Below are 25,468 nucleotides of genomic sequence, written 5' to 3'. Positions count from 1 at the left end.
AGACTACTCCAAAATCACCCTTTAATACCAACACAATCAAATGTTTATTTCATATGAAATCATATAATCTCTTTCTCAGGTTTATAGATGATCTCTTTATGCCCCAGTGATGGTTATGTTTAGAGGTGGTTGAAAATTCCCACGTCTTGTCAGAAACATAGTGTCAAAATTCACTCTATTTTATTTCATACAACTGCAGCTGGCACTATCTTGTTTCTCACACAGTTATCAGTTGTAGTGAAAATGATCTCAGATGAATTCAGTGTATTATTATAATATTGTTGCGGTGTTTATCTAGTTGCCAGGCAGATTGTTTTGCATTGTAGTGGGCTATTTTTAAAAAGTACTATTGAATCGCTATTTATTTTTTATTTAGTTTTTTTGTCAAATTTTTATTATTGTTGAGTTGTACAGTATGTAGAGTCAGATATTTGTTGCATTATTGACCACTGAACTGTACATAAATCATCTCTTATTTACTAACATTGTCTGCTGCCTCAGTAATGTAAAACCAACAACTTTCACATTTTAATACCAGAATGTGAAAGAAAAACTACAATTATGTGCAAGAGTCCATGCATCTAAATCATGCCACTAAAATAGCCTTTGTTAACTGATTAATACACATGTTTATATAGAAGAATTAATATAGCACTTAATATAATTAATATAGCACTTTAATAAAATATGATCTCCCAATGTTAATGCATTACTGGGGACAAGTAAAATTGTTTTCTCTGGCATATGACAGCATGTCACAGATGCTGTTGACAACCAAAGAAAAACAATTAGATTTGTCCTTCACTTAGCAAAAACTAAAATCTTGCTAGTTTTGATACTGCATCCTTCCATTCCTTTAAAAGACAAACATATTTACTCTAGGTTACCATATGAGCAAAGTTATATTTAGCTTTTTTGACGTGAACTTTCGTGTTACTTTTTCCAATTAAATTATTTTATGACTAAGTGATCTGATTAATATTTTGCTAACAATAGTTTTGTCACTGGCAATTAATCTTTCATGCATTAATTATGGCTCAGAAAACAAGCTCTTGTGGCCTTTTAAAAGTTCACGGGACAACAGCTGGAGAGCAGAGGAGGAAGTGATTAACAGAATGTCGATGTCTGAAACAGAATAGGATGTGTTTAAAAATTAGAATACAGAACAGTGAGTAAGAGATGAGTGGTGTTAGAAGAGAGCAAAGGGCAGGCAGAAGAAAAAAAGAGAAACATCATGAAAGAAACAGCTTCAGCTACAGCGCAGGTAATGGAGGAAGAGAGGGGATGGATCTAAGCCAAGTCTCTCAGCATTCCCTCCCCCTGTACAGGCCAGCTCAGAGGAGGAGTGTAGGTGGGAGTTAAGCACTTCTCCAGATGTAGTTGACTGCTGCTCCTGGAGTCGGACTTTCTCCAGACAAGCCTCCATCACTCGGCGTTCCCAACAGTTCTTGCTCAGTCCAGTACAGGGATAAACAAAATTACGGAACTCTTGTTAGTCGTCTGCAAACAATTACACACTTCGTCTTCACCTGTAACGTTTTCTCAACAGCAATCTTGAGGTAAGACGCGATATTTGTTCCAAGATACTCAAGTTGAGATCTGTCTCAGCATCTAATTATCAGAAATAGCATGCCATTTTTTTTCTTCTGGACTTTCTTGGTCATAAATATTCCAATGCATATTGAAGAGTTCACTGTAGTTCCCCTCGGTCATTAGAATCTGAGTCGATCTCATTCCAATAAATTCCCATAAATTTTGACTTAAACAGAACTGAACCCTGAGCAGGAGTTAACTTCAAAAGAACTGTTAAGGTTTGATGATCTTAAAATATCTTTGATATAATTATGTATGAATTCAGTTAATATTAATTAAATCTCCGTCTGAGGTCCATGGCAATCATCAGCCAGTATTCTACAGTAATTCAAGCCACCAAAGATCAATCTGAATTAATTTTAACATAAATTATGCTCTCAAAAGTCAAAACAGAACCAATCTGTATAAAAATTTGATATTACTAGAGACCATTTCCTTTGCAAGATATAGGAAACTTATGATTGTGCTTTATTGCATAAGCAACCATTAGAATTTTTCTACAGGAAAGAGAAATATTAATGTGTAACATAAGTTTAGAGGAGGAATGTAAGTAGTTTTCTGTGAAACAGTTAGGTTAATCATAATGGATTAAAATACCAATCCACAAATACTGGATGTAAATTGCTTGGTTTATTTACAGGCTAATGTTGCAAACAGTATGAAAAGACAGGAATGCAGTGGGAATAAAATTGTCCAAAATGGTCTGAGTCATCATGGGTCATTATCGGGCCTCTGACAGATGAATAAATCATGCCTGACGTTTCACCTTTTGGCCACCCTGAACTAAACAACAGATATGAGTGACATAAGCTGGCAGAAAGGAAAAGTAATAAAAATGCAAAACAGGGGCCTTACCATAATTCTGTGCCTTGAAATTCAAATATTCTTGTATTTAGGAAGTGCAGCAATTGTTTTCTTCCTCTTAAACGCAGTTTGTGTAATTAAGCTGTGGATGAGTTGCCAGCTTGTGGTAGGAAACTGATGCAATGTTCTTCCTGAGACACTTAAGCAATGATTTATTTTGTGTGGGCTCAGCAGCTTTATGGGAAAGGACAGATACTACACTTAAAAATTACAATATAATTGCTGTATGTACAAAACACTAAATATTCATAAATATGTGCAGTTATCATACAGGATTTAGTTAAATTACATCACAGTGTCCACAGATTATTAGTAAAGGAAAACAACTTGCACAGTGTTTTTACAGTGTTTAAAGAAATACTAAATTGATATGTAATATGTTTATTGAATTAGAATTATCCTCTCAAAGAGGCATCAATATTTAAAAACAAAAATGTCAGACTAACAATATGTTGCAATAAGTTATGTGTGCGAGTCACAACTTTCAGAGGTTGATGAGTCATCATAGTGTCACATAGTAGTGTCACATGACATCTAAAAAAAAAAGCTTATATGAGGCATTCAACATCATTTCAAATGTTCAGATGATTTGCTTGCTTTTTACTGTAAATTATTTTTAGCTTATGCAAGTAACATTTTTTAGAATGATTGCTGTATCAACAAATTGTTTACTTCGTATGCAATGTAAAACTCTGCTTTGCAGTCACACCATTCCTAAATCAGATAATGGCATGAGAGGGACATGGCTCCAGTGGGTGTACATGCTCTCTTAATGTTGGCATCTTGCCTGCTGTTCATCTTGCCCTCATGCCTCTTTGCGTGTCCGAGGTCCTGCAGTTGCCCCAGCCCTAAAGAGGTGCACTGTACCTTCCGTCACCTACCCTCTGCCCCACAAAACCTACCCAAGGACACTGAGAGACTCAACCTGGGGTAGGATACTGTGTTGTTGTCTTTAGTAGATGATATACATAAAATTAAGAAAAAAAGTATTTTGACACATTTTGTGATTGTGTTGGTCATGTTGTTCCAAAACTGTAAGACTTTCTTCTTTGGAACACAAAAGAACAAATTTAGTGTTTTTGTGTCCCCATGGAATGGAAGTCAATGGTAAACAGAACTGTCTGGAACCAACATTTTTCAAAATATCTTCTTTTTTGTTCCACGGAAGAAAGAAAGTCATATTTTATTTTTGGGTGAACGATCACTTTTATGTGCTGAGCTACACCTGAGGTTAATGTTGGAACTAGAGGATTACAGCAACTAATAATCACCAAAACACCAGTTGGTTAAAAGTCATAGTATTCAATTATGTCCTTTTTAGCTCCATTGAACATGCATGTTTACTGAGTAAAATTAACTAAATTATAGCCAAAATTGTTGCTGATTACTCTGCATTTCACAAAATTGATGTGATATGTTTAAATCTAACATTTGTTTTCGTTTCTGTTTTTGTTTGTTTGTACTGTAAAGCTATAACAGCATTGGCACGGTTGGGTCTTCAGATTTTGCAAACCTGCGGCAGTTGGAAATGCTCATGCTCCATGGGAATGATATCTCCTCTGTCACTTCTGGATCCTTTTACCACCTCCGTTCCCTCCAGGTATAAGTTCATATGAGATGCACATCAAACACATTAAACTCATACTATAGCATCTTTATGTCTCTTATTTTCTATAAATAGTTAAGATTCATGACTTCATGAAATTGCTTAGGGGTGTAATTGATGTTCTTTATTGGCACAGATACTCAAGCTGAGCTACAACAAACTCAAAAGAGTCGATCCCAGCTTGTTTGAGGGCTTGACCAGCCTTGTACGGCTTCACTTAGACCACAACCTCATTGACTTCATTGAGCCTTTTTCATTTAATGGACTCACATCATTAAAGCTATTGCAACTGGAGGGGAACCGACTGCAGGACATCCACTCTCACACATTTATTACTGTCTCAGTCCTGGGCACATTTTGGAGCTCAGGACTGCGGCATCTGCATCTGGCAGACAACCAACTAGAATACCTGCTGCCTGGAACTCTGCAGTACTTAGACAAGCTAGAAGTCCTCTCTCTACATGGAAACCCCTGGGCCTGTGACTGCCACTTACACTGGTTGTTGGAGTGGGACAAAAATCATGAGGGTGAAAGTTCTTTGATTGCATTTTCCAAACTTTGCACCACTCACTCAGAAGTTTTTGGAATGGCAATGAATAAAATCCCATTGTACACAAATATATAGAACTTTGCATGTAGTGTTTATACACAATTTATTCAAAATTTTTACATTTATCATCTGAGTCCTAGACGCATTGTATTGTTACATTACATTTAAGGGTAAATGTGTGCAAATGACTCCACTGACTGCAAATAATTACAAGGAAAACAAAGATTATTATTATTATTATTTACATTCTCTATCCCTCTCTTTGCAGGAGTTATAAAGTGCAAAAAGGACCGTGATTCTGGAGATGCTGGCAACTGTGCTGCATGTGCCTCACCAAAGCCTTTAAACAACAGCCAAATCTTGCAGCTTTCAACCAGCCAGCTCACCTGTGACCAACCCTCCCTTCAGTCCCCACTTAAAATTGGGGAGGGTAGCATGTGGGAAAATCAGGAGCCAGATGCCCCCTACATCAAGGACCTGGAGCGTCCACTTGGCCATCTGACATTCATTCTCTCTGACAGTCATGGGAATCGGGCACACGTGGCTTGTAATGTAACACGTCCTGTAGAAGACACCTCCATGAAGTGGGAGCCAGTGAGGAGAATAGATCAGATTGCTGTAAATGTGACTCTACGGACACTTTTGGAGTGTGAGATCGATAGAGACGCTCTTCAGAACCTGTGGAGGTTGGTTGCCTACTACTACGAGAGCCCAGCCATTTTGGAACGGGGAACCAGACTTGGGAATTCTTCAAAGGTGACTTATCAGTACTCTCAGGCCTCACATGATGAATCTCCATATTTTACAGAGCTCAAAGGACACTTAATGGCTGAACCAGCCTGGCTTTTACAACCAAGGGTAACCCTTCAGCTAAACCGACGCAAAACAACAACTAAAAAACTAGTGCTGAACTTCTCTACTTTTATATCAAAGCACATCACTGGAAGAGGGCATGAGGAGGATGTAGTCTCCTCCTGGGCTATGATCCAAAGAGGAGCCCCAGGGAGAATCCAGTCAGTGCTAGAACACTCTGAGGTCAGCCTGGATTGCAGTGTGCTAAGCTCGGGGTATCAGCCTGTGGAGTGGATGCTTCCAGACTTAACAACAGTGGATCAAACTGATTCCCATAAATTAAGGCTGGAGAATTACAGACTAGTTATAAAAAACACAAGTATTGCAGACTCTGGTCTGTATCATTGCTTTGTGAGGACTGACACTAATGTGGATATTGTCACCTATAGACTCACAGTCAGGATGCGTCTCCTAAGTCCCAGTGATTTAAATGGTAAGAAGATATCTGTGGAGAATGGGGACACTCTTAGTCTTCCCTGTTTAGTAACTTCTCCTCATCCAATTGAGACAAGATGGTTCCTACCAAACAATCAGATTTTTAAAGCATCAGACATGAAAGGAAGGATGTATGTATCACAGAATAACACTTTAACCATCAAAAAAGTAACTTACGAGGATGCCGGAGAGTATAGTTGTTTAGCAGCTAATCTCTATGGGGCTGATATGTTGTCTCATCTAATTGTTGTTACTGGTGAAAAAAAAGACACTCAAAGAGGTGTTACAGTATCAATGGTTGAATTACTCTTTTTTGAAAATGAGGACAGTGAAGGGTCAGGATACGAAGAAATCAAGAGACCAACTGCTAAACTCACACCTCAGAGGGTTGATGGAAAACACGTCCGACAAAATTCAAAGGGAAAGAAAATCAAAGAGAGTGTTAGAAAACCTAATAATTCTGTCAAAGAGCTTGATCCCAGTCGCTGGGAGCAGATTCTTGCAAAAGCTAATGCTAAACTCTCAACCATTTCACCAGTTATGGCGCACATAGACTTGACAAAAACACTGAAAACAGTGACTGAGTCTTCACTGATTACAACCACCAAAACTCTGTTGTCTGATACCTTTAAAACTACTAAAAGCTATGTTACTGCTAGCCAAACCAGCACAAGTTCAAGCATCCAACATTTCAATGTGAAACAGCTGGAACCACCACCCCACAATGAGCATGTGCAAGAAACTACACAGGGAGAGAAATCTAAACACAAGACAAGTGATTATAACATTTCATATTCGACTTTAGAACACATAGACACAACAACGGTACCAGAACATGAAACTCAGCTAGTAAAACAGGTAGACAGACAGACAATAGAAGAGAAAATAAGGGCTAACAATAATTCCATCTGGAACCAAAGACGAAGATTCCCATATAGGCAGCGCAGGCCTCCTTCACGTAGACCACGTCCAAAGAGACCACATTTCACCCTAGCTACCTCTACAGCAGTGCCATCCACTCAATCTCCAGTCCAGACACTGATGCCTAAAAGTAGTGTTGCAATGACCACCAAGTCTTATACTCAAGCCCAAAACAAAGATGTCATAGTATCAAAGACTTTAGAAGTTTCCCTTGAACTTGACCCAGTAACTGAAAGCTTTGCCATGGCAGTCACAGAGGAGCCTCTTAAAGTTCCTATAACAATGTTCAGAAAGGATGAGAACATGAATGAACTTGAAAGGAAAACAAAACACATTGAGTCAGTTCAGCTTGTAAGTACAACATCTCCCCGAGAAAATGAAGCAGTTCCTACTACTCATGCTGCACCCAGACAGATCAACAGGTATGGAAATGAAAACAGAGAGATCATTTTGAGAACTAATAGCCAGGAGGATAAGACAAGGCAGATTTCGGCAGCTGCCATTCCTAATCATCAAATCAGCTACATAACTCCTCCAGAGACAAAAATATCACATGTGACTGAGAAACCAACCTTAAGTAATGTGGACAAGCAGAGAGTTTACAATTGGGCAATGCATCCTGAAGGAGTACCTATACACCCCTGGTTAATCCAAAAGTCTACACCAAAAAAACAAATCTCAATTACACCACATCCCTACAACCAGTCTCCCCTCTGGCCCACAGTTCATAGCTCAAAGCACCACCACTCGCAAGACAAATCATGGTATTTCCTACAAACAGGAGGCAGGGTTGCAGGGGCCACCAATCGGCCTGAAATAACTGCTCAAACAGCAAAGCCCACAACTAATAATTCGGGGTCAGTGACAACTTCCGTTGTGAGGACCATAGCCCCACATGTCAGCTCATCTCGTGTACGTGACCACTTACTTTTCAACAGGCTCAGAAACAGATATAGACAGTCACAGCTTGATGCATATCGACTAGCCCAGATGGGAAGGCTTGTCACTTCTAAGCCAAGGACATATCGTCCCACTCCACAACCTCACCGAGCTCCAAATATCCCAAGCATCTACAAGCCTGTGACTCCCCCATCCATCCTAGCACATACAAACAAACCAACCTTCACAGCTAGCATACCATATGGCAGTCGCTGGCACTATAGTCAGTTTGGAGCAAAGATATTGAGCACAGCTATTCCCTTTCCAAACCTGATGGGCAATGGCGCCAAACCAAGGATCACAGCAACTGAATCTGTTACTATATCTGCTTTAGCAGAGACAGATGTGCTCTTGTCCTGTAGATCGTCTGGGGATCCCAAACCTATTGTTTCATGGACCAAAGTTTCAACAGGTTAGGAGATTTTTGGCTACATATCTTTTACAGATGCATTTGTCTGAATGGAGGAAAATAACCTTTTTTTAGGGTGCCCACTCCCAGCTTACCTTAGATAGTTATCAAACTATGCTATAATCTTTTATAAGTGCCCAAGATTATTATTATTATTTTATGATTATTACATTATTATTCTCTTTAGAAGGGCCTGCATGCAATTTTCTATTTTCTGAGTGAGTCTGGAGTGCAACTGAAGCAAAATTGTCAGCTTATGGTAATTATCAAATCACCTGCTGCTATTTGATCTCAGAAATATTTGTAATCACTTTGTAAAAGGAAACAGTAATTTTGTGTTTAAATTAGTGGTTGAAAGGCTCTAATCAGTAATCCTTGTAATGAGAAATTTTATTTACAACACTTACATGTTTGACATAAATTGGATCAAGTCATAGAGGTACATTTTGTTTAAAATATAACAATAAATTTGTATTGTCCTAGAGGTTAATCTAACAGCTTACTAACAGCTACAAAAAAGGCTGAAAGACCCCATTGTGAGAGATATACATAATCCAAATCAAAACATACAGAGTGGGACATACCCCAACTGTGCTGTTTATTTTAGAAAGATTCAAATAGTTCAATAATATTTTGACATTATTTGATAAGTCTATTGATGTATTTACATTTTTTCAACTCTTTTACAGGTGCAACAATTCAAACCAACACAAAACTTGGACAAAGATTTGAGGTCCTTTCAAATGGTACTTTTGTGATTAAAAATGTCCAGCTGCAAGACAGAGGCCAGTACCTTTGCACAGCTCAAAATAAGTTTGGTTCAGACCGCGTGGTAGTTACCCTCGTTGTCCAGACTCAGCCTCCAAAAATCATGAGTTCAAGGGCCAGAGATGTTTCCGTGTTTTTGGGAAACTCAGTCAGCTTGGACTGTATTGCGGTGGGTAAACCAGAAGCTCAGATTTCATGGATACTTCCAGACAGGACATTTGTGCGAGACAGTGGTACCCTTGACCGAAGAGTATCTCTTTTTCCAAACGGAACACTGAGTATTCATTCAGCAAACTTTTCTAATAAAGGTGATTATAAGTGTATTGCCAGCAATGCAGCAGGTGCTGATACACTCACGTACCACATTCGTGTTGCTGCTCTGCCTCCAATGATTGTTGAGGTTTCACATGAGACTATATTTATGAATGCTGGAAGAAACGCATATGTGGATTGCACTGCTAAAGGAGAGCCATTCCCTCTAATTAAGTGGGTTCTCCCTGATGGTTCACAAATGATGCCCACACAGTTTATTGGAAGTCGGATATTTATTTTCCCGAATGGAACGCTTTATATAAAGAACGTCAATCCCAGTGATTCAGGGAGGTATGAGTGTTCAGCAACCAATCCAGTGGGGTTTGCTAAAAGAACGGTGCAGATGGATGTTAGGCAAGAGGCTCCAGGCCCCTGGAAAGGCCTTTATCAGCAACACAGTGTCACAGCAACATATGGATCCACAGTTTTCCTGCATTGTCCAGAGTCTGTAGGTTCCCACAGGGGCACAGTCTGGAGACTACCATCTAAAATCATTCTGGAACATCAGTACAGGTATATATTGCTTCTGAAGACAAGCTAAACATAGAATGCCTCTATCTAGCTAGAATCTGACGATGTTTGACAAAATAATAAAGAGTTTTTTTCTGCTTATTAATGTGGGAGCTTGTTTCCCCTTTGAAGCACCCCATATAGAGGGTGTATTTAAGTCAAACCGTCACAGCGTTTTTGTAATTTGTCCTTTAATAAGATAGCTTAATTTTTCTCTTTTAGCCAAATATTGGTTCTCACTGTTCACACCATGCTGTCTGCCATACATTGTCAAACTCACAGCTAGCCAACTTCATCACTTGTGTAATTCAAACAATATATGGTTTAGATTAAACAAGCTGTCTGTCTCAAACTGGAAAACCCAAACAAACCCCGCTGATGCAGACAATACAGTAACTGAGCGAGACGCAAGGGCAATATGTCTAATTCATATGCTTAGCAGGGCCATTGCTAGGAATTCTGGTGCTTAGTAATCTATACAACAGGCTACTTAGAGCAGTTAGGTAACAAATAAAGTTAACATTAGGAATTCATTATTACATCGAGAACTAAAATGTATCAAAATTTAATTATTTTCACAAATGTTAAATATTGGTTCATAATCCTGCAGTATGACCTCGGCTACAATAAATAATTTAATAAAGAAGCAATAAGAAACACAGACAATGGTGATGATGATGTTGTTGATGATGATGATGATGTTTGTGTATGTTTATGTGATTCATGAGGACATACATTTATTGGCCACTGATATAAAAACATAAACATATTTTATGGAAAAATGTCCCCATCGTCCTCAAATTAAAATGTAAATCATACTTTAAAATTAAAAACATACTTAACAATGTTTTATTAAACATGTTAAAATGCAGAAAGGGGGTGGTAAATACAGTTTGTACAGTATAAAAACCATTACGCCTCCAGAGAGTCTCACAGAAGTACAGCCTCCATGTGCGTGTGTGTGTGTGTGTGTGTGTGTGTGTGTGTGAAAGAGAGATGTTAGAGAGATGTCTATACTGCTCTTTTTTACAGATGAGTATTCAACAAATATCCCTTATCTTTCTCTTCTCTTGTTCTGTATAGGACCTATAACTTTTTAAAACTCAAGGCTTTTTTAAAAAACCTGTAAACCTTTTGTCAACACATTCAAGGAATGTTTAAAATAACAGATATTTGAATTTATTTTGATTTCCTTTAAATTGTACTCCCTTACATTCAAATTCACATTGCAATCCTACATCCTGTTTCCTACCTTAATCATTATTTTTGTTATTACTGTATTTTCAATTAAAAAAATTAATTAACTGTAAAAGACTGTAGTTAAGATGTAGGCTAATAAATAAATAAATAAATACATAATACATTTCCATAAATTGGGAAACTACCCTTACAAAACAGAAATATGGGGGAATATACTGTGAAATATAAATCAATATTATATTACATAATACATTTCCACAAATGAGAAACTAGTGCTTATATATTTCAATATTTTGCAGTATATGTGTATTAATACAAAAAAAAAAAAAAAAGCCTGTTGTTAGGATGACGATTGACCGAACACCATTAAGACTATAAGTATGTTCATTTAAAAAGTAATGGCTTTGCACTCTTCAGCACAGTGATAAACTCTTTCTTAAATACTTCAGTACTTAAGAAGAATTCTATAAACTCTTTTGATCCTATCATAGTCAATTGCTATACAAGCTGTCATAAAAAGATGTAAACAGTTTTTCTCTTTTTGTTTTCAGTCCACAAAGACACATCACTGCTTTCCCCAATGGCACTCTGAGAATTCTGAGACTGACTGAGAAAGATGGAGGCAATTATCTGTGCATGTATCAAAGACCAAATGGTGAGGACATGGAGCTGTTCCAAGTAGAGGTTCTCATGAGGCCACCAAAGATAGAGAACAATGGGGCACAACATCAAAGAGTTGCTAATGGAGACAGCTTCCTGGTGGACTGCGTAGCTTCTGGCCTTCCAGACCCTGAGGTTTCATGGAGCCTCCCAGATGGTACCATGATCAACAATGCCCTCCAGTCGGATGACAGCGGAATCCGTAACCGGCGCTATATCATCTTTGGGAATGGAACACTTTTGTTGCAACAAATGGGAAAGAAGGATGAAGGCAATTATACATGCTATGCTAAGAACACCCTGGGGGAAGATGCAATGAAAGTAAGTGTCCAAGTCATGCCAAACTCACCCCAAATAACTTCTAAAGAGCAGGTATCCATGTGGGCACCTTTCGGACAGTCAGCACAAATGAAGTGTGATGCTACAGGTGCGCTGCCACCTACGATCATATGGATCTCACCAAGGAATGAGATAATACCCTCATCTTCAGTCAAATACCAAATACTAAATGATGGGACTCTGATCATTAAGAAACTGACTTTGGCTGACCAGGGAAAGTATGCCTGTGTTGCACGGAACCCAGACAGAGATAACATCAAGAACGTGAACCTTCTGATTGAGGTTAAAGGCCCGCAAATTAATGGGCACAGTGGGCGATCTGAGAACAAAATTTTAGCAGTGTATTACCAGACCTTGCTGCTGGATTGCAAAGCAGAAGGTAAGCCTGAACCACAGATCACTTGGACCACACCTTATGGCATGTCTCTACCCACTCCATATTTGGGAGGCAGGTTCCAAATCCACAGGAATGGCACTCTTGAATTGAGGGGCATTCGAAAGACTGATGAAGGTCGGTTTCTGTGCATAGCCAAGAATTACTTAGGGGAAGCGAGTCTCGCAGTTGACCTCGAAGTTGCATCACTTGCTGAGAAGCCAATCTTTCCAGTACCAAACATAGAGGTTCTTCCTCTCAAAGCAGATGGTTATGACATATCTTTGGAGTGTCGTGCTACAGGAAAACCAAAGCCAGAATTTCTATGGATTCTACCCAATGGAACGGCACTGAATCCAGGCATGAAACTTGAGCGATTCATTCACTACCTGGGAAATGGGACTTTACACATTATGCAGCCAGGTGTCACTGACAAAGGTGTGTATCGGTGCCTAGCTAAAAATGTTGCTGGACAAGCTGAAAAGCGCTATGCTTTAGAACCTGGACAGAGGCCTCAAATTAGAAGTACAGCTTCAACAATGAAGATATCATTTGGACAGACGCTAAATATGCCATGCAATGTTGATGGTTGGCCTCAGGCAGCAATTACCTGGACTCTTCCAAATGGCCTGGTCTTAGACAAGCCCCAAGTTATTGGACGAGTAACATATTTATCTAACGGCACACTTCAGGTAAAAGAAACATCCAAATTTGATAGAGGAACGTATACCTGCAAAGCCACAAACACCTTCGGATCCTCAACATTGTCATATCCAGTAAGTATTATGGTGTTTCCACCTCAAATCACTCATGCTCCGCCTTCAATAACCAGAGTTAACAGGGGCTCGCCTGTGATTCTGAACTGTATAGCTGCTGGCATACCCAAACCAGACATTTCTTGGACTCTGCCTGGACGCACCACGCTTGTACCCAATAGTCGCTTCACAGCACAGGGTGGAATTCACATGACAGAGGAGGGAAATTTGGTCATACAGGACCCAGGCCTCATGAACTCAGGGATTTATAAATGTAATGCTAGAAACGCCTTGGGTACAGACTTCAAAGCTACATACCTTCAAGTGATCTGAGCAGCAAACAGAAATCCATCAGGTCACTAAGAAAAATGAATGGGAACCTTTCTTTAAAAACAAATGTAATACTTTAAAAGTGCACCAATGTGCTTACAATACCCCCAACAATGTTGTTAAATGGCATTTATCTTTAATGTTTTTGGTGTATAGCAATGGATTGTTGTCTTTGGATCTGCCCATTAACTGACCTGAGGATAAGATTTCTTTAGTATTCAGTATTTAATTTATGAAATTATTGGTTTGTACATATTTATATATTCCACAGATTAAACAGAAACGTTTTATTATTATTATTATTATTACATAAATTGTACATAAAACATTCCAGAATGTCTGTGACTTGTCTGATATGTTCGGTCTGTTGAATTTCTTGCATTCTTCAGTGGATTAGAACAAAATAGCCTTGTCAGAGCAGAACGGGGCTTTGTATGGTACAAATGTTGGCATTGTGTTAGTTGTCCAAATAAATAAGACAAGAACACAGTATGTAAGACACTTACTGCCACACTGGGCAAATAAATAATAATATTTGATTTCTGGTCTTTAGTCTTTAATATCAAGTAAAATCACATTTATTTGTACAGTGCTTTATACAATACAGATTGTTCAAGCAGCTTCACATAATGGTAACATACCAAAAACAGGAAAAGATTTAATGCTGTAAAATTCATCAATTATGAAACGACTTATCATCAGTTATGAATCAACATCAATTATGAAAGCAGCTTTATGTAATATCATTATTGAGCTCAAGTCATTTTAGTGTTGATTCAATTCAATAACAGTGTTGATACTGCAATGTTAGTGTCATCATCCAGGTAAATTTCTGAATTTTGTTTTCATCTTATAGGGTAATATATAAATATAAATATTACTGAATATCAATTGACTTTTGAAGCCGTTTAAAAAAATGCCACGATTGCACAATATTACCAGACAAACAAAAAGCCATACATTCATTTTGGAATTTGGGGTGTATTTTATTTTAAATACAAGACACCACAATTAATTAAACAATATGCATAGCATAGCATTTGTGCATCCCCATAGAAAAGTTATAATAATAATGAATTTAAAAAGTCACATTATTATTTAAAACATTTCTTATTAACTTCTTCTAAGAACTTCAAACAGTCTGAAACTATTTTGTACACATAAGATATATGTATATGCAGCCTACTCTTACTGTTTATTAACAATTGGTTAATTGTGTTTTTTTTTTTTATTGTTTTTTTTTTATGCTTATACTTCTGTGGGTGTTTTTCCTTTCGTATTCCACTGCAATACTAGCAAACAAGTCAACATTAGAGTAAATAAAGACATCATTTTCATTTTAGGGTGAACTATCCCTTTAAATTTAACCAGTGCAACCATGTTGTCACAATTATTCGATACCAAAGTAATTATTTTTTTACAAACTATTTTCTTTTTAACTTGCCTACTTTTAATTGCGTTAAAAGTAGGCATCAGTCGGCATACACTTGTCTATGTGAACTCCCTGCAGCTGCAAAGGGAGTGTATCCACCATCCCTTCCCCCATCACCACCACCACCATCACCGCCGGACCAGTGAACACCAGCCTCGGAGTCGGTACATCATTTCACCGTGATGGCAAATGAATTCCCAGTAAGCAGAGAAGGAACTGCCAACTCACGCCATGCCAACCTCACCTCGTCTCTAGACTTGAGCACGTCTTTAGATCACAGTGTGCAGACGCGGATTTTTAAAATCATTGTCATCGGGGACTCAAATGTGGGCAAGACCTGTTTAACCTTCCGCTTCACCGGCGGAGCCTTCCCCTGTAAGACTGAAGCCACCATCGGCGTGGATTTCAGGGAGAAAGCCGTGGAAATCGAGGGCGAGAAAATAAAGGTGGGATTTACTCTTGGTGTTGGTCTCGTCACGACCAGGCCGATACTTCGTTGCATCACGATTGTATTGTGTGTGTTTCAGTGGAAGTGTGACAGACAGCTCAATGTTTACATTACGAGTAATCACATGAATGACTCTTTCTGTTCGCACGAGGCATCAGATGCGCAACGTTAGTTTCTTTTAAGACAAAATACGTATCATGATGTAGACAGTTAAATTTTTATTTGGCCTAATTACCTGGTCCAAACCGGTTTTCAAAAGCTTATGAACTGTTTAGACCAGCTCAGACGATCAATAAACTAATAGTGCAAACCAGTAGTCTTATATTTTAATTTATTAGTATTCATACAACACAATATAATAGACTGGTGAAAAGAGCATATTGTACATTGTACATATAACACATTATTTATTTGAAACGAGCATGATATGACATATAGATATAACACGTCATATATATATATATATATATATATATATATATATATATATATATATATATATATATATATATATATATAATCTGTGTATGTGATTTGAATTCAGTCAGTTGAGTTAATTTAACCCGTTAATTAATAATCTGTTAAATCAAAAACAAATAAATCTTAATGTTTATTTATATAGAAGTAAAATTCAAAGCAATGAATTTGGATTTAACATCACAGTCTGATTTTAAAAATAGCTTTTTAAAAATGTCCAAAGCAGATTTATTTGTTGACCTTATAATCCATTTCTCTCTGATGCATCCGTTTTCTCATTTTAACTTTCTCTCCAACATTGAAATTTGTTGTTTGACTTGTTTCTACTCTTGACAGGTGCAAGTATGGGACACAGCGGGCCAGGAGCGCTTTCGGAAGAGCATGGTGGAGCACTACTACCGCAATGTGCATGCTGTCGTATTTGTATACGACGTCACAAAAATGGCCTCATTCCAGAACCTAAAGACCTGGATTCAGGAGTGTAACGGGCACGGGGTGTCATCCTCAGTGCCTCGTGTTCTGGTGGGTAACAAATGTGACCTAGTTGAACAGATCCAGGTCCCTTCCAACACCGCCCTCAAGTTTGCCGATGCCCATAACATGCTACTGTTTGAAACATCGGCCAAAGACCCCAAGGAGAGCCAGAACGTGGACTCCATTTTCATGTGCCTGGCGTGTCGTCTAAAAGCCCAAAAGTACCTGATCTACAGAGACGTGGAGAGAGAAGACGGCAGAGTGAGGCTGAAACATCAGCCCGACCCTAAGAGTAACTGCCCTTGTTGAGGACCCTAAACTGTGAAATTATTAACATTGATAATTCACAATGCAAGAATGTGCCTGCAACTAATTTTAGTTACTTTATGACAGCTGCTCCATGAACTCTTTTGTGTGTGTGTGTGTGTGTGTGTGATTATCTTTCATGTTCTTTTCTTCAGTTACACTGTCACTAAAAAGGCAAATCCCACAAAACCTGTCAAGAACATGTTCAAGTTGTGTGTCATCGCAAAATCAAAAGAAAGAAATGAGAAATTACATTTTGCTAAACAAACAAACACTTATGCCTTTCAAGACTTATGCTTTTGTTTTTGCATTGTGACATTATTTTAATGACAATTAAGCAAAATTTTCCCTATTAGCATAATGTAAAGATATAAATATATTATGTACTTCCTTTAATTTATGCTGATTAAAAAAAAAAAAATGATACTTTAATGACAATCATCCATTAAAAGTAAAACATTCAAAACATTATTTTGAGATTTCTGGTGAGGAAATGTGTTGAATTTCCATTAAAAAAAAATAATGTCAAAGTGCAAAAAATGCTGATAGCCCTATGTTTTTATTTTATTTATCAAATAACAAAGCAACCTGGACATGATTACACACGATTTAACCCATGTGTAACATATTTTCGGTCCCCTGTGTTTAATTCAAGGCACACTTTACCACTTGTGCAATCTTTAAAGGTTTGAAGAAATGTGATGTTTTCTGTTTTACAGTCATTTGTTTCCATCACACATTTGTTTGGTATATCCATCAGCATATAATCAATCCAGATATTACTTAGTGGAATATGGCATAACATCTCCAGCATAATTGGCTGATGGTCTTAATGTTTTAGCCGTCAGGAACTGCACATACTGTAGAATCTGAAGGGTCACAATGATCATTTAAAATGTTTGTATTGCCTTAAAACATATTCATTTGCCACCATTGCAAATAATTTCTCAACGCCTCGTGGTTACTCACTGCTAAACTATTTCTAATATTTCTCCCTCAATAACTGCATGGATACATTTGAAACCCGTTCATATTATGAAACTATACTCTTTAAATAGTGACCTTAATGTTCATGTAATCTGATAACACTCATAATTCACCACATGCTAATTTCCATGCACTTTGGGAAAGAATAAAACTGTGTGGGTAGTTTTATGTAGCATCACAGTATTTCATCAGCTTAAGGTTGTTCTGCCAAATGCATAAACACTTATGTACAAAAGCAAGGATCAAACAAGCCACTGATTGTTATTCAAAAGACCCAGAAAAGAATGATTTTAACTTGACAAAGAATAACAGTATGCGTGTTTCTGTGGAAGGGGTTGCTGATAATGTGGAATTGTTGATTTTGGAATGTGCGAGTGAAATTTGGTGCACTTGTTATTGTTTTGTTCTGATTTTGTATAACCTCTATCCTCTGCTTATTCAGTACATTTGGTTCTACAGGAGAAGTTCCAGTTTTCTGTGTGGTTTCAAATGCTTTCAGATACATACGAGAATTCTCCAGTTTCAACAGTGTTAGCCTTATATCTGCTGAAGAGATTGAAGCCTTATGATTTGTCTTGTTTTGTGCCCATATATGCTGTGTGACATGTTTGTATTACAGTGTGTATGTTTGATTTTGAGCACCAAATTAAATCTCTGATATCCTGAAGCACATATTTTTTTAATAGCCGAGAATTGTTGGATTTCATGTTTTAGAGAAAAACATGCATATGTGTTTTCCCCTATGCACAACACAATGCTGTAAATTAACATATGCTGAAAAGAGTTCTAAACTAACCATGATGCATTTGTAAAATCCTATTCAGCAGAAATTATTCATTGATTAATTAAGGATAATATAAACAATACTAAATAAAAAGGAGCATGCAACAATAATCCTGCTGTCATAAATGTCATAAATATAGACATTTGCTAAGAATAAAGAAGAGTTAAACATAGAAGTTTTGAATGTGGGAGACTTGGTTTTCCACTGACTGTACTAAATATAAACCAGTGCAAAAAGAAATAATAAATCTTATGAAGAGTGCTTATGTTATCAGTTTTATGCTCAAATAAATACAGGCTGTAGAATATTAGACTGGTACACACATTCACAGGTCATAAATTTAAAAGTAAAATTATACTTTATTAAAAAGTGCCTAAGGTTAAGATATACTCTCTAATGAAAATTGCAAAACATTTTGTATTTATTGCATTTCAGAAGTGGGTATTTGCATAACTATTGAATAATGTGTTAAAGAAATATTTAAATGTCATATTTTAAAGTTTAACTCATGATAATTACATTTGCTGTCTTGAACTGTTAAGTCTTAATATTAAGTACAAAATGCTGGGGAAAAAAATGAACAGATAAATGAAAAAAAAAGTGTCTGCTAAATGAATAAATGTACATGCAATGTAAATGAATATACACATTATCTTAAGATCCTAAGCTGAGGCCTAGATGGGCTATAAAAACACAGTTTTTTAAAAGTGAATTGACATGTGGCCAAGTATGGTACTCGGAATTAGTGCTCTGATTTTATCCCATCCAAAGTTCACACACACCTGGAGCAGGGAGCAACCTTTTTTTTTTTTTATTTTTTTTTTTATTTATTTATTTTATTTTTTTTATTTTATTTTTTGATAACTACTGCATCTTAAAAATTTATTTATTTATTTATTTATTTATTTATTTATTTATTTATTTATTTATTTATTTATTTATTTATTTATTGATTGATTGATTGATTGATTGATTGCCAAAAACCTGAAATGTGATGTGGACGCACGTCACCAGTGTATGTCGCTGTTTTCCTGCTCTCTGTCGTGACTCAGCCTGGGGAGACTTTTATTTTGAAACATATTTTATCACTTTATCCGGTTTCACTGGGTGGGTAATGTTTAGTTCCGCGGCGGCGGTAACGGCAGCGCGAGTAGGGCTTTGAGTTCGGTTCTGTCGCCGTGGACGGGGCCGGAGATGGCGGAGTACAGTCAAACAGGTATATTAACGGCCCTGCTGCTGTTTACTGTGGTAACCGTGAAGGATATTTACGTGGGCCGTAACAGCATGACTCAACAGGACAGCGCTGGACCCGAAATAAACACACAGAGACAGAACAAACACACATTATACACTGGTCCGGTTCTCAAGTTCCAGTTCTGGTGAGAAACTCCACAAGCCTTGATGTTATCCAGTGTTTTAACTGTCTGTTTTAAACACACAGGGGATGCTAAGCTAATACGGCTAATTTAGCATGCCTGAATGAGTGAAAATATTAACTGTTACGTATTAAAATACTTCAATTGATAAATATGCATTAAATATCCATATTCTGAATAATACATTTATTTGCATTATAAATGGAATTAATTGAAATAAATTGGACCATTTTTGTCATGAAATTAATGTCAAAAACCGCCCCAATTTACCTCAATGGACCTTGTTAATGTAGACGTCTTTGGACCTTGTTAATGTAGACGTCTTTGAAGTATTAAAAGACGTCTTGTTTCAAAACATTTTGTATTTATTTATGTCATTTACTTGCGTAATTAACATCGTTGCTGCGATAACTGCTCAGGTTGTCTTGCGTTCATGTGTCTAATTGAAACGTGTTGAATTAAGCAGATTATTATAAATCTGTTTAAAGCTCCTGTGAGATTACTTTGCCCTGTAAGAACACAATTTATCCGAAGACTACTATTTGTTAGGCTTTGACTGAATATCTTTCTTTTTTTCTTTTCTGAATTAATAAATGTACATGTGTGATTTAAAGCAACTTAAAGTAATGCGTTTTTCTTTTTCACATCATCTCTATGACCCTTAAAAATTAAACAGGCTGTTATTTCTACTGTACCTTTAATACTCCTGTATGCTAATAATGTCTTTTGTTATTGATTAACATTATTTACCAGTTTAATTTACTTGTTTGTTCGTTCTACCTGTTGAAGATGCTGAATTGGTTCTTAAATATTAATGTTGCCATTAATATGTTAAAATCTTCTTCTATAATGTGCCATCCTAGTGTAATAGATTATCAGAAAATAACAATTATAAGGTTCTACTTAGTTCTATATACATTGGTTGTTCATGGGATGATGAATGTGACTTTGGGTTTAAGAGGTCTAAATGATTTGAGAAGTCCTGCACACATCAACAGAGAGAAGTCTGTCAATTTGAACAGACATTTGACATTTTGATTTTAACACCCTTAAGGTAAAAAAAAAAAAGAATTATACAATCGCATGGATATTATATGCTTTTAGAAAAATAGGATGAGCTTTCATTTCATACCGACTGTCATATCAATGGCCATTTCTAAAATTATTTATCACCATCATTAAGTGTGTGTGTGTGTGTGTGTGTGTGTGTGTTTTAAGTATATCCTGAGGGTACAGCAAGGTGTTCCAGGAGTACTCCCGGTCCATCAGCCAGCTGTACCCGGACATCCGAATCGAGGGAGAGAATTACCCTCCCAAACCCATCAACAAGTGAGTGTGTGTTTCCAGATGCTGTGGAATCGGCCCTCTGTTAGACAGTGGTGTAGTCCTAGCTTTAACTTGTCTTGTGTCTCCGTCTGCAGATACGTTGGAAATTTAATCTCCTACTTCAAACTGCTTGCCATTGCCTTGATTGTGACTGGACAAAACCCTTTCCAAATGTTCGGTATGGACACTCCAAGAATTTGGTCCTGGGGACAGGAGAATAAGGTAATGTTGTTGAAGTGCTTGGACTTTAACCTAATTTTATTAGGTTTAGGCTGAAGATAAACTTACACTGTGACTGTGTCATAGTTAAACTGAAGCAAATCCTGTTTTGAGGAATGAGTAGCATTTCAGAGCCATAACTGCGTCACTGAGTGTGAAGGGCATGCCCGGAATGGCTGGAATCTGTTTGATGACGTAGCGATTGTAAACACGTGTTAAAGAATAAAATCAAAATTGACTTTATTTTAGGGCTGCATGATTAATCGCAAGCATTTTTCATGTGCATCTCGTCAGTAAAACCAGAACGTGCTTTCAGATGGAGCAGCATTTACTACACAACGCAAACAGCTTTCATTATCGCAGGCGATTCATCGTTGAAAATGAACGCCATATAGCTTGACTTTTGTTGATACTGATTTCTCTGTATTTTATTTTTATTATTTTATTTCAAAAGAAACATTTAACTAAATATAATAGGACTTGTTCACATATACATATATACTACATAAAACACTATTATTGTGTTTTTTATAACAGCAAAAAATAATTGTTATAACTCAATTTAAATTAATTTTTCTCTCTGGGCATGTAATTTTTTTTTATTTTTTTACTTTCTTCTTGTCAAGTAAATGACAAAATAACTTGTCTGAAGGACAACCACATGAGAACGCTCAATGTCAAGTCAAGCCCTGATTACTATAAGGTTATTAGTAACAACAGAGCCCAAACTTAAATTCAATTACTATTCATTTTTAAATCTAATCAATGCTCAACTTAAGAAATTGTATGCAACATATTGAATGATTTATTCAGGACACATGCATACCCGAAAGACGAATATGTGTGCCATTAAACAAAAAACTGTATTTTGTCTGCATATTTTTTTTTAATAATATGGAAGATATTTTCTCACGTTTGATGGGTCTGTTTTGCAGATTTTCTCCTGCCTCATGGCATTCTTCATTAGTAACATGTTAGAGACCCATTTCCTCTCCACAGGAGCTTTCGAGGTTACATTGAATGGTAATGTCATTTGGATGGCTACTACACTTAGGAAAAAAATTGTTGAAACTATGTGAAGAATATATGAATATCAAAGAAGCATCACTGTTCCTTTCTGTTGTAGATGTACCAATTTGGTCCAAGTTGCAATCGGGATATGTGCCCAACATTCAGGAGCTTTTCCAAATCTTGGATAACCACCTGAAGATGAATCAGGTTGACAAGATGAACTTTCCCTCCCCGTAGTGCTGTTGTTTTTGCCAAGAGACAGGTGAGTGGTAAAACCTGTACAATGATGTCAGCATGTATGTCACAGCATGTACAAACATAGCAGGTGCTTAACAATAACTTTGTTGTTGTTTTCAGTACAGGTTTGTTCCCAGGCTTAGAGGCTATATGCAAATATTATTTCTGTTGCTAAAATAGTGTCAAAATGAAATTTACACTGCTGTTCATAAGTTTGGGGTTGGTAAGATTTTGAATGCTTTTGAAAGAAGTCCATTAGGCTAAACCACTTTAAAGTGCCCCTATTATGCCTTTACGACTTCTACCTTTCATGCAATGTGTCATGTAGCAGTATGTGAACATAAACTATCTGCAAAGTTGTGAAGTCAACAGTGCATGATGGATAAAGTTTTTAGTCTGTCAAAAAAAAAAAAAAAAAAAGTCTGCTCGCAATCGCCTCAACAATTTGGCAGGAATTTGAATCTTATTCTGTTATGGCTCTACGTCACGAAGTAATACATTTGCATAATGTCCGCCCTCGTTTTAGGTCGCCAACTTGCCTGCCCACAAACAACGTAATGTGGTTAACATCATTTCGAGAAGACGCTGTATCCTACGCTGTGTATACTGATAAGTTAGAAGCAAGACATTCAAATCCGTCAAGCTTTTGCAAAATAAATAAAACGACTTTCTGCAGTCTCTTTTTCCTTTCCGTGGACTTTTAGATTGTGTCACAAAAAAACGAAACTTTTTTTCTGTCAGTGATTTAAGTGAAATATGTTTTGTGTATAGGCCTATATATTCCTTTTTATGTAAGCCTACAGTTTTATTCTGTTTTCTCCGGTCACAGAATTGCTGCAGGTGCATGTGATCTGTTGAATCCATCTTACACTATTTTAAAAAAAAATGTTAGATTTTATTTTTTCTGGTTCTGTTACAGTCAAAATTTTGTTTGTTTCCAGTTTTTGTTCCTTGAACTGGTTCTGCGGCATACTGGCTTTTTTGTCCTCCCATTCAGACTGCAAAATTACATTCACAGCTCAAATATGTTTCATTTTGCCATGGAGATTCAGCAGTGGCAGCCATAGAAAAGAGATGCGGGAAGTTCTTCATAGATGTTTCCACATATTTCTGTCTAAGAAAAAAAAACATAATAATCTAATTGTAGAGTCTTGTTTCCAATGTATGTACTTAAGTAAAACCTATTTAAAATGAGCTTTTGTCACCACCACTGTGTCAAACAACATGCATTATACAATTATACACATATATACATTGAGTGTGCTGATGTCTTCTGCAGGTCTCTGGAGCTGTTTCTCTGGTCAGCGGGACAGTGGACTGTGGCATAATGAAGGCCTGCGCTGCAAACAGCATGCTGTTAGCACAGGCTCGATGCTCGGCCACCACACACACTCTTTCTGCCCAGCGACACACACCTTTGGATTGACTACATCTCTTCAGAGCGTCAGACTACATGCATTCATAGTATGAGCTAAAGGCACTACAATTAATTATGCTGAAGCTTTTTTTGTTTTTTGATCAGGGTTCTGTTTTTAAGTGCTTTCAGCTGAAATTGACCCATCTTTCTCAAGGGCAACCGTGATGTTTTCTTAACATAGACCTTTATCATGATTATTTGTTTGCACTGGTGTAGACTGTACTGTACTGGGGGTATTGGACTTTTTAAGTAGTGGGATGTGTCTCTATATTGTGGAAACATGCAGTTTTGTTAGAGTGAGCTAGGTTATTTTTTTTAAATGCTTGAAATTGTAATTTTATGTCTTGCTTGTCACAGGTTTGCTGGTTAGATTCATAAGTACAGCATTTGTGGAGAAAATTAGGGCCAGATCTTCCTCTCTTCTGCTTAAAGTTGAACCGTGTACATTAGCACTGCCAGAGTAATCTGTGGAATCAGCGTAACTCTTCACATCGCTGCTGTGAGTGTTGCATATCAGAAGATGTGAATGGTATTTCCAAAGACTCCCTCTATTTTTCCAGCTCTCTCCATATAGATGTGGCGATAAGCAATGTACCCCTTATATTTTAATGTACCTCTCTGTGAATTTGTAACAAAAGTGATGCGATAGTTGGGATTAAGAAATGAAATTTTCACAGTGATGTTAAATAAAGATTAAAATATTTCAAAATGTTGTTTATGTATTATTTTCATAATCTATTTTCCTGTTATTGAGATTTATGACTTCAAGATTAATGTACTCTTTGTGTGTCTGTGTGTGTGTGTGTACTCCAGTCTTTTGTGATAGGTGTGCATGAGTTACTGGTTTATCCTGAGCAGCTGTTTACTCTTCTATTCCCATTTTTATTATTTTATGATTTTATGACTTTTTACTGATTCTGTAAGGGGTATGTTAGCACAGTGGTATCAAGGAACTGAACCTTAGTGTTTATTGTCTACCTTAGACAAAGCTAATCTCGGAATAAGGGTCATAGTCATCATTTTAGGAAAGTAATAACATTTTAGCATGGTGCATGATATGACCATCCAGTACTTCACAACAAAAACTTTTGTGTGCGTGTGTTTTCAGTTGATTTTTGTATGTGTTTGCTTTATAACTTCTGAACATTCGTGTAAAACTGTACTTCCCAACTGACTGTGTAAGACTTATTTATAGAAAAAAAGTCTGTAGCTGAGGAACATACTACATATATTAACTCATGTTTGGAAGACATCTTTCAGCTTTGAATTGGGGTTTTGTCTGATTTCATCCTACTGTAGTCACATGACATCAGGCCCATATAAGTGGGCTATTATTCGTGTAAGAATACTGTATACAGTATGTAGTATAGTGTCTCTGCTTCAGTGTTGTACAGTTCACATTTCCCCTAATATTACTGATCTCATCTGACGATAGAGCTTGTCAAACTAGTAATGTGAATCTTTTTTTCATTGAGAATATCCAGTTCTGAGATCAAAAACACTACTTCATTATTAAGTACTCAAAATTAGTACATGATTGGATGAATATATTGGCATA

At 37.0% G+C, this 25,468-nt stretch overlaps 2 protein-coding genes and 1 pseudogene across 3 annotated transcripts; all 3 read left to right on the top strand.

Moving 5' to 3' along the window:
- Positions 1-1,282: 1,282 nt before the first annotated feature.
- On the top strand, positions 1,283-13,955 carry LOC113113467 (matrix-remodeling-associated protein 5). The gene is made up of 7 exons (XM_026279653.1): positions 1,283-1,559; positions 3,161-3,387; positions 3,928-4,057; positions 4,200-4,590; positions 4,882-8,172; positions 8,859-9,762; positions 11,511-13,955. Exons 2-7 carry the CDS (start codon positions 3,200-3,202, stop codon positions 13,417-13,419), a joined length of 6,813 nt encoding a protein of 2,270 aa, XP_026135438.1. The 5' UTR covers positions 1,283-1,559; positions 3,161-3,199; the 3' UTR covers positions 13,420-13,955.
- Positions 13,956-14,733: 778 nt separating this feature from the next.
- On the top strand, positions 14,734-18,207 carry rab33a (RAB33A, member RAS oncogene family). Its single transcript, XM_026279652.1, has 2 exons — positions 14,734-15,294; positions 16,110-18,207. Exons 1-2 carry the CDS (start codon positions 15,031-15,033, stop codon positions 16,554-16,556), a joined length of 711 nt encoding a protein of 236 aa, XP_026135437.1. The 5' UTR covers positions 14,734-15,030; the 3' UTR covers positions 16,557-18,207.
- Positions 18,208-19,407: 1,200 nt separating this feature from the next.
- On the top strand, positions 19,408-24,619 carry LOC113113465 (selenoprotein T2-like; annotated as a pseudogene). Its single transcript, XR_003293590.1, has 6 exons — positions 19,408-19,703; positions 20,919-21,029; positions 21,122-21,248; positions 22,181-22,268; positions 22,372-22,518; positions 23,773-24,619. The product of XR_003293590.1 is annotated as a selenoprotein T2-like (transcript).
- Positions 24,620-25,468: the final 849 nt, after the last annotated feature.

This window comes from Carassius auratus, chromosome 14 (genome assembly GCF_003368295.1).
Source record: "Carassius auratus strain Wakin chromosome 14, ASM336829v1, whole genome shotgun sequence".
Classification (NCBI taxonomy): domain Eukaryota; kingdom Metazoa; phylum Chordata; class Actinopteri; order Cypriniformes; family Cyprinidae; genus Carassius; species Carassius auratus.
The sequence above is the reverse complement of the archived record's forward strand: the minus strand, read 5'-3'. Positions and strand labels throughout refer to the sequence as shown.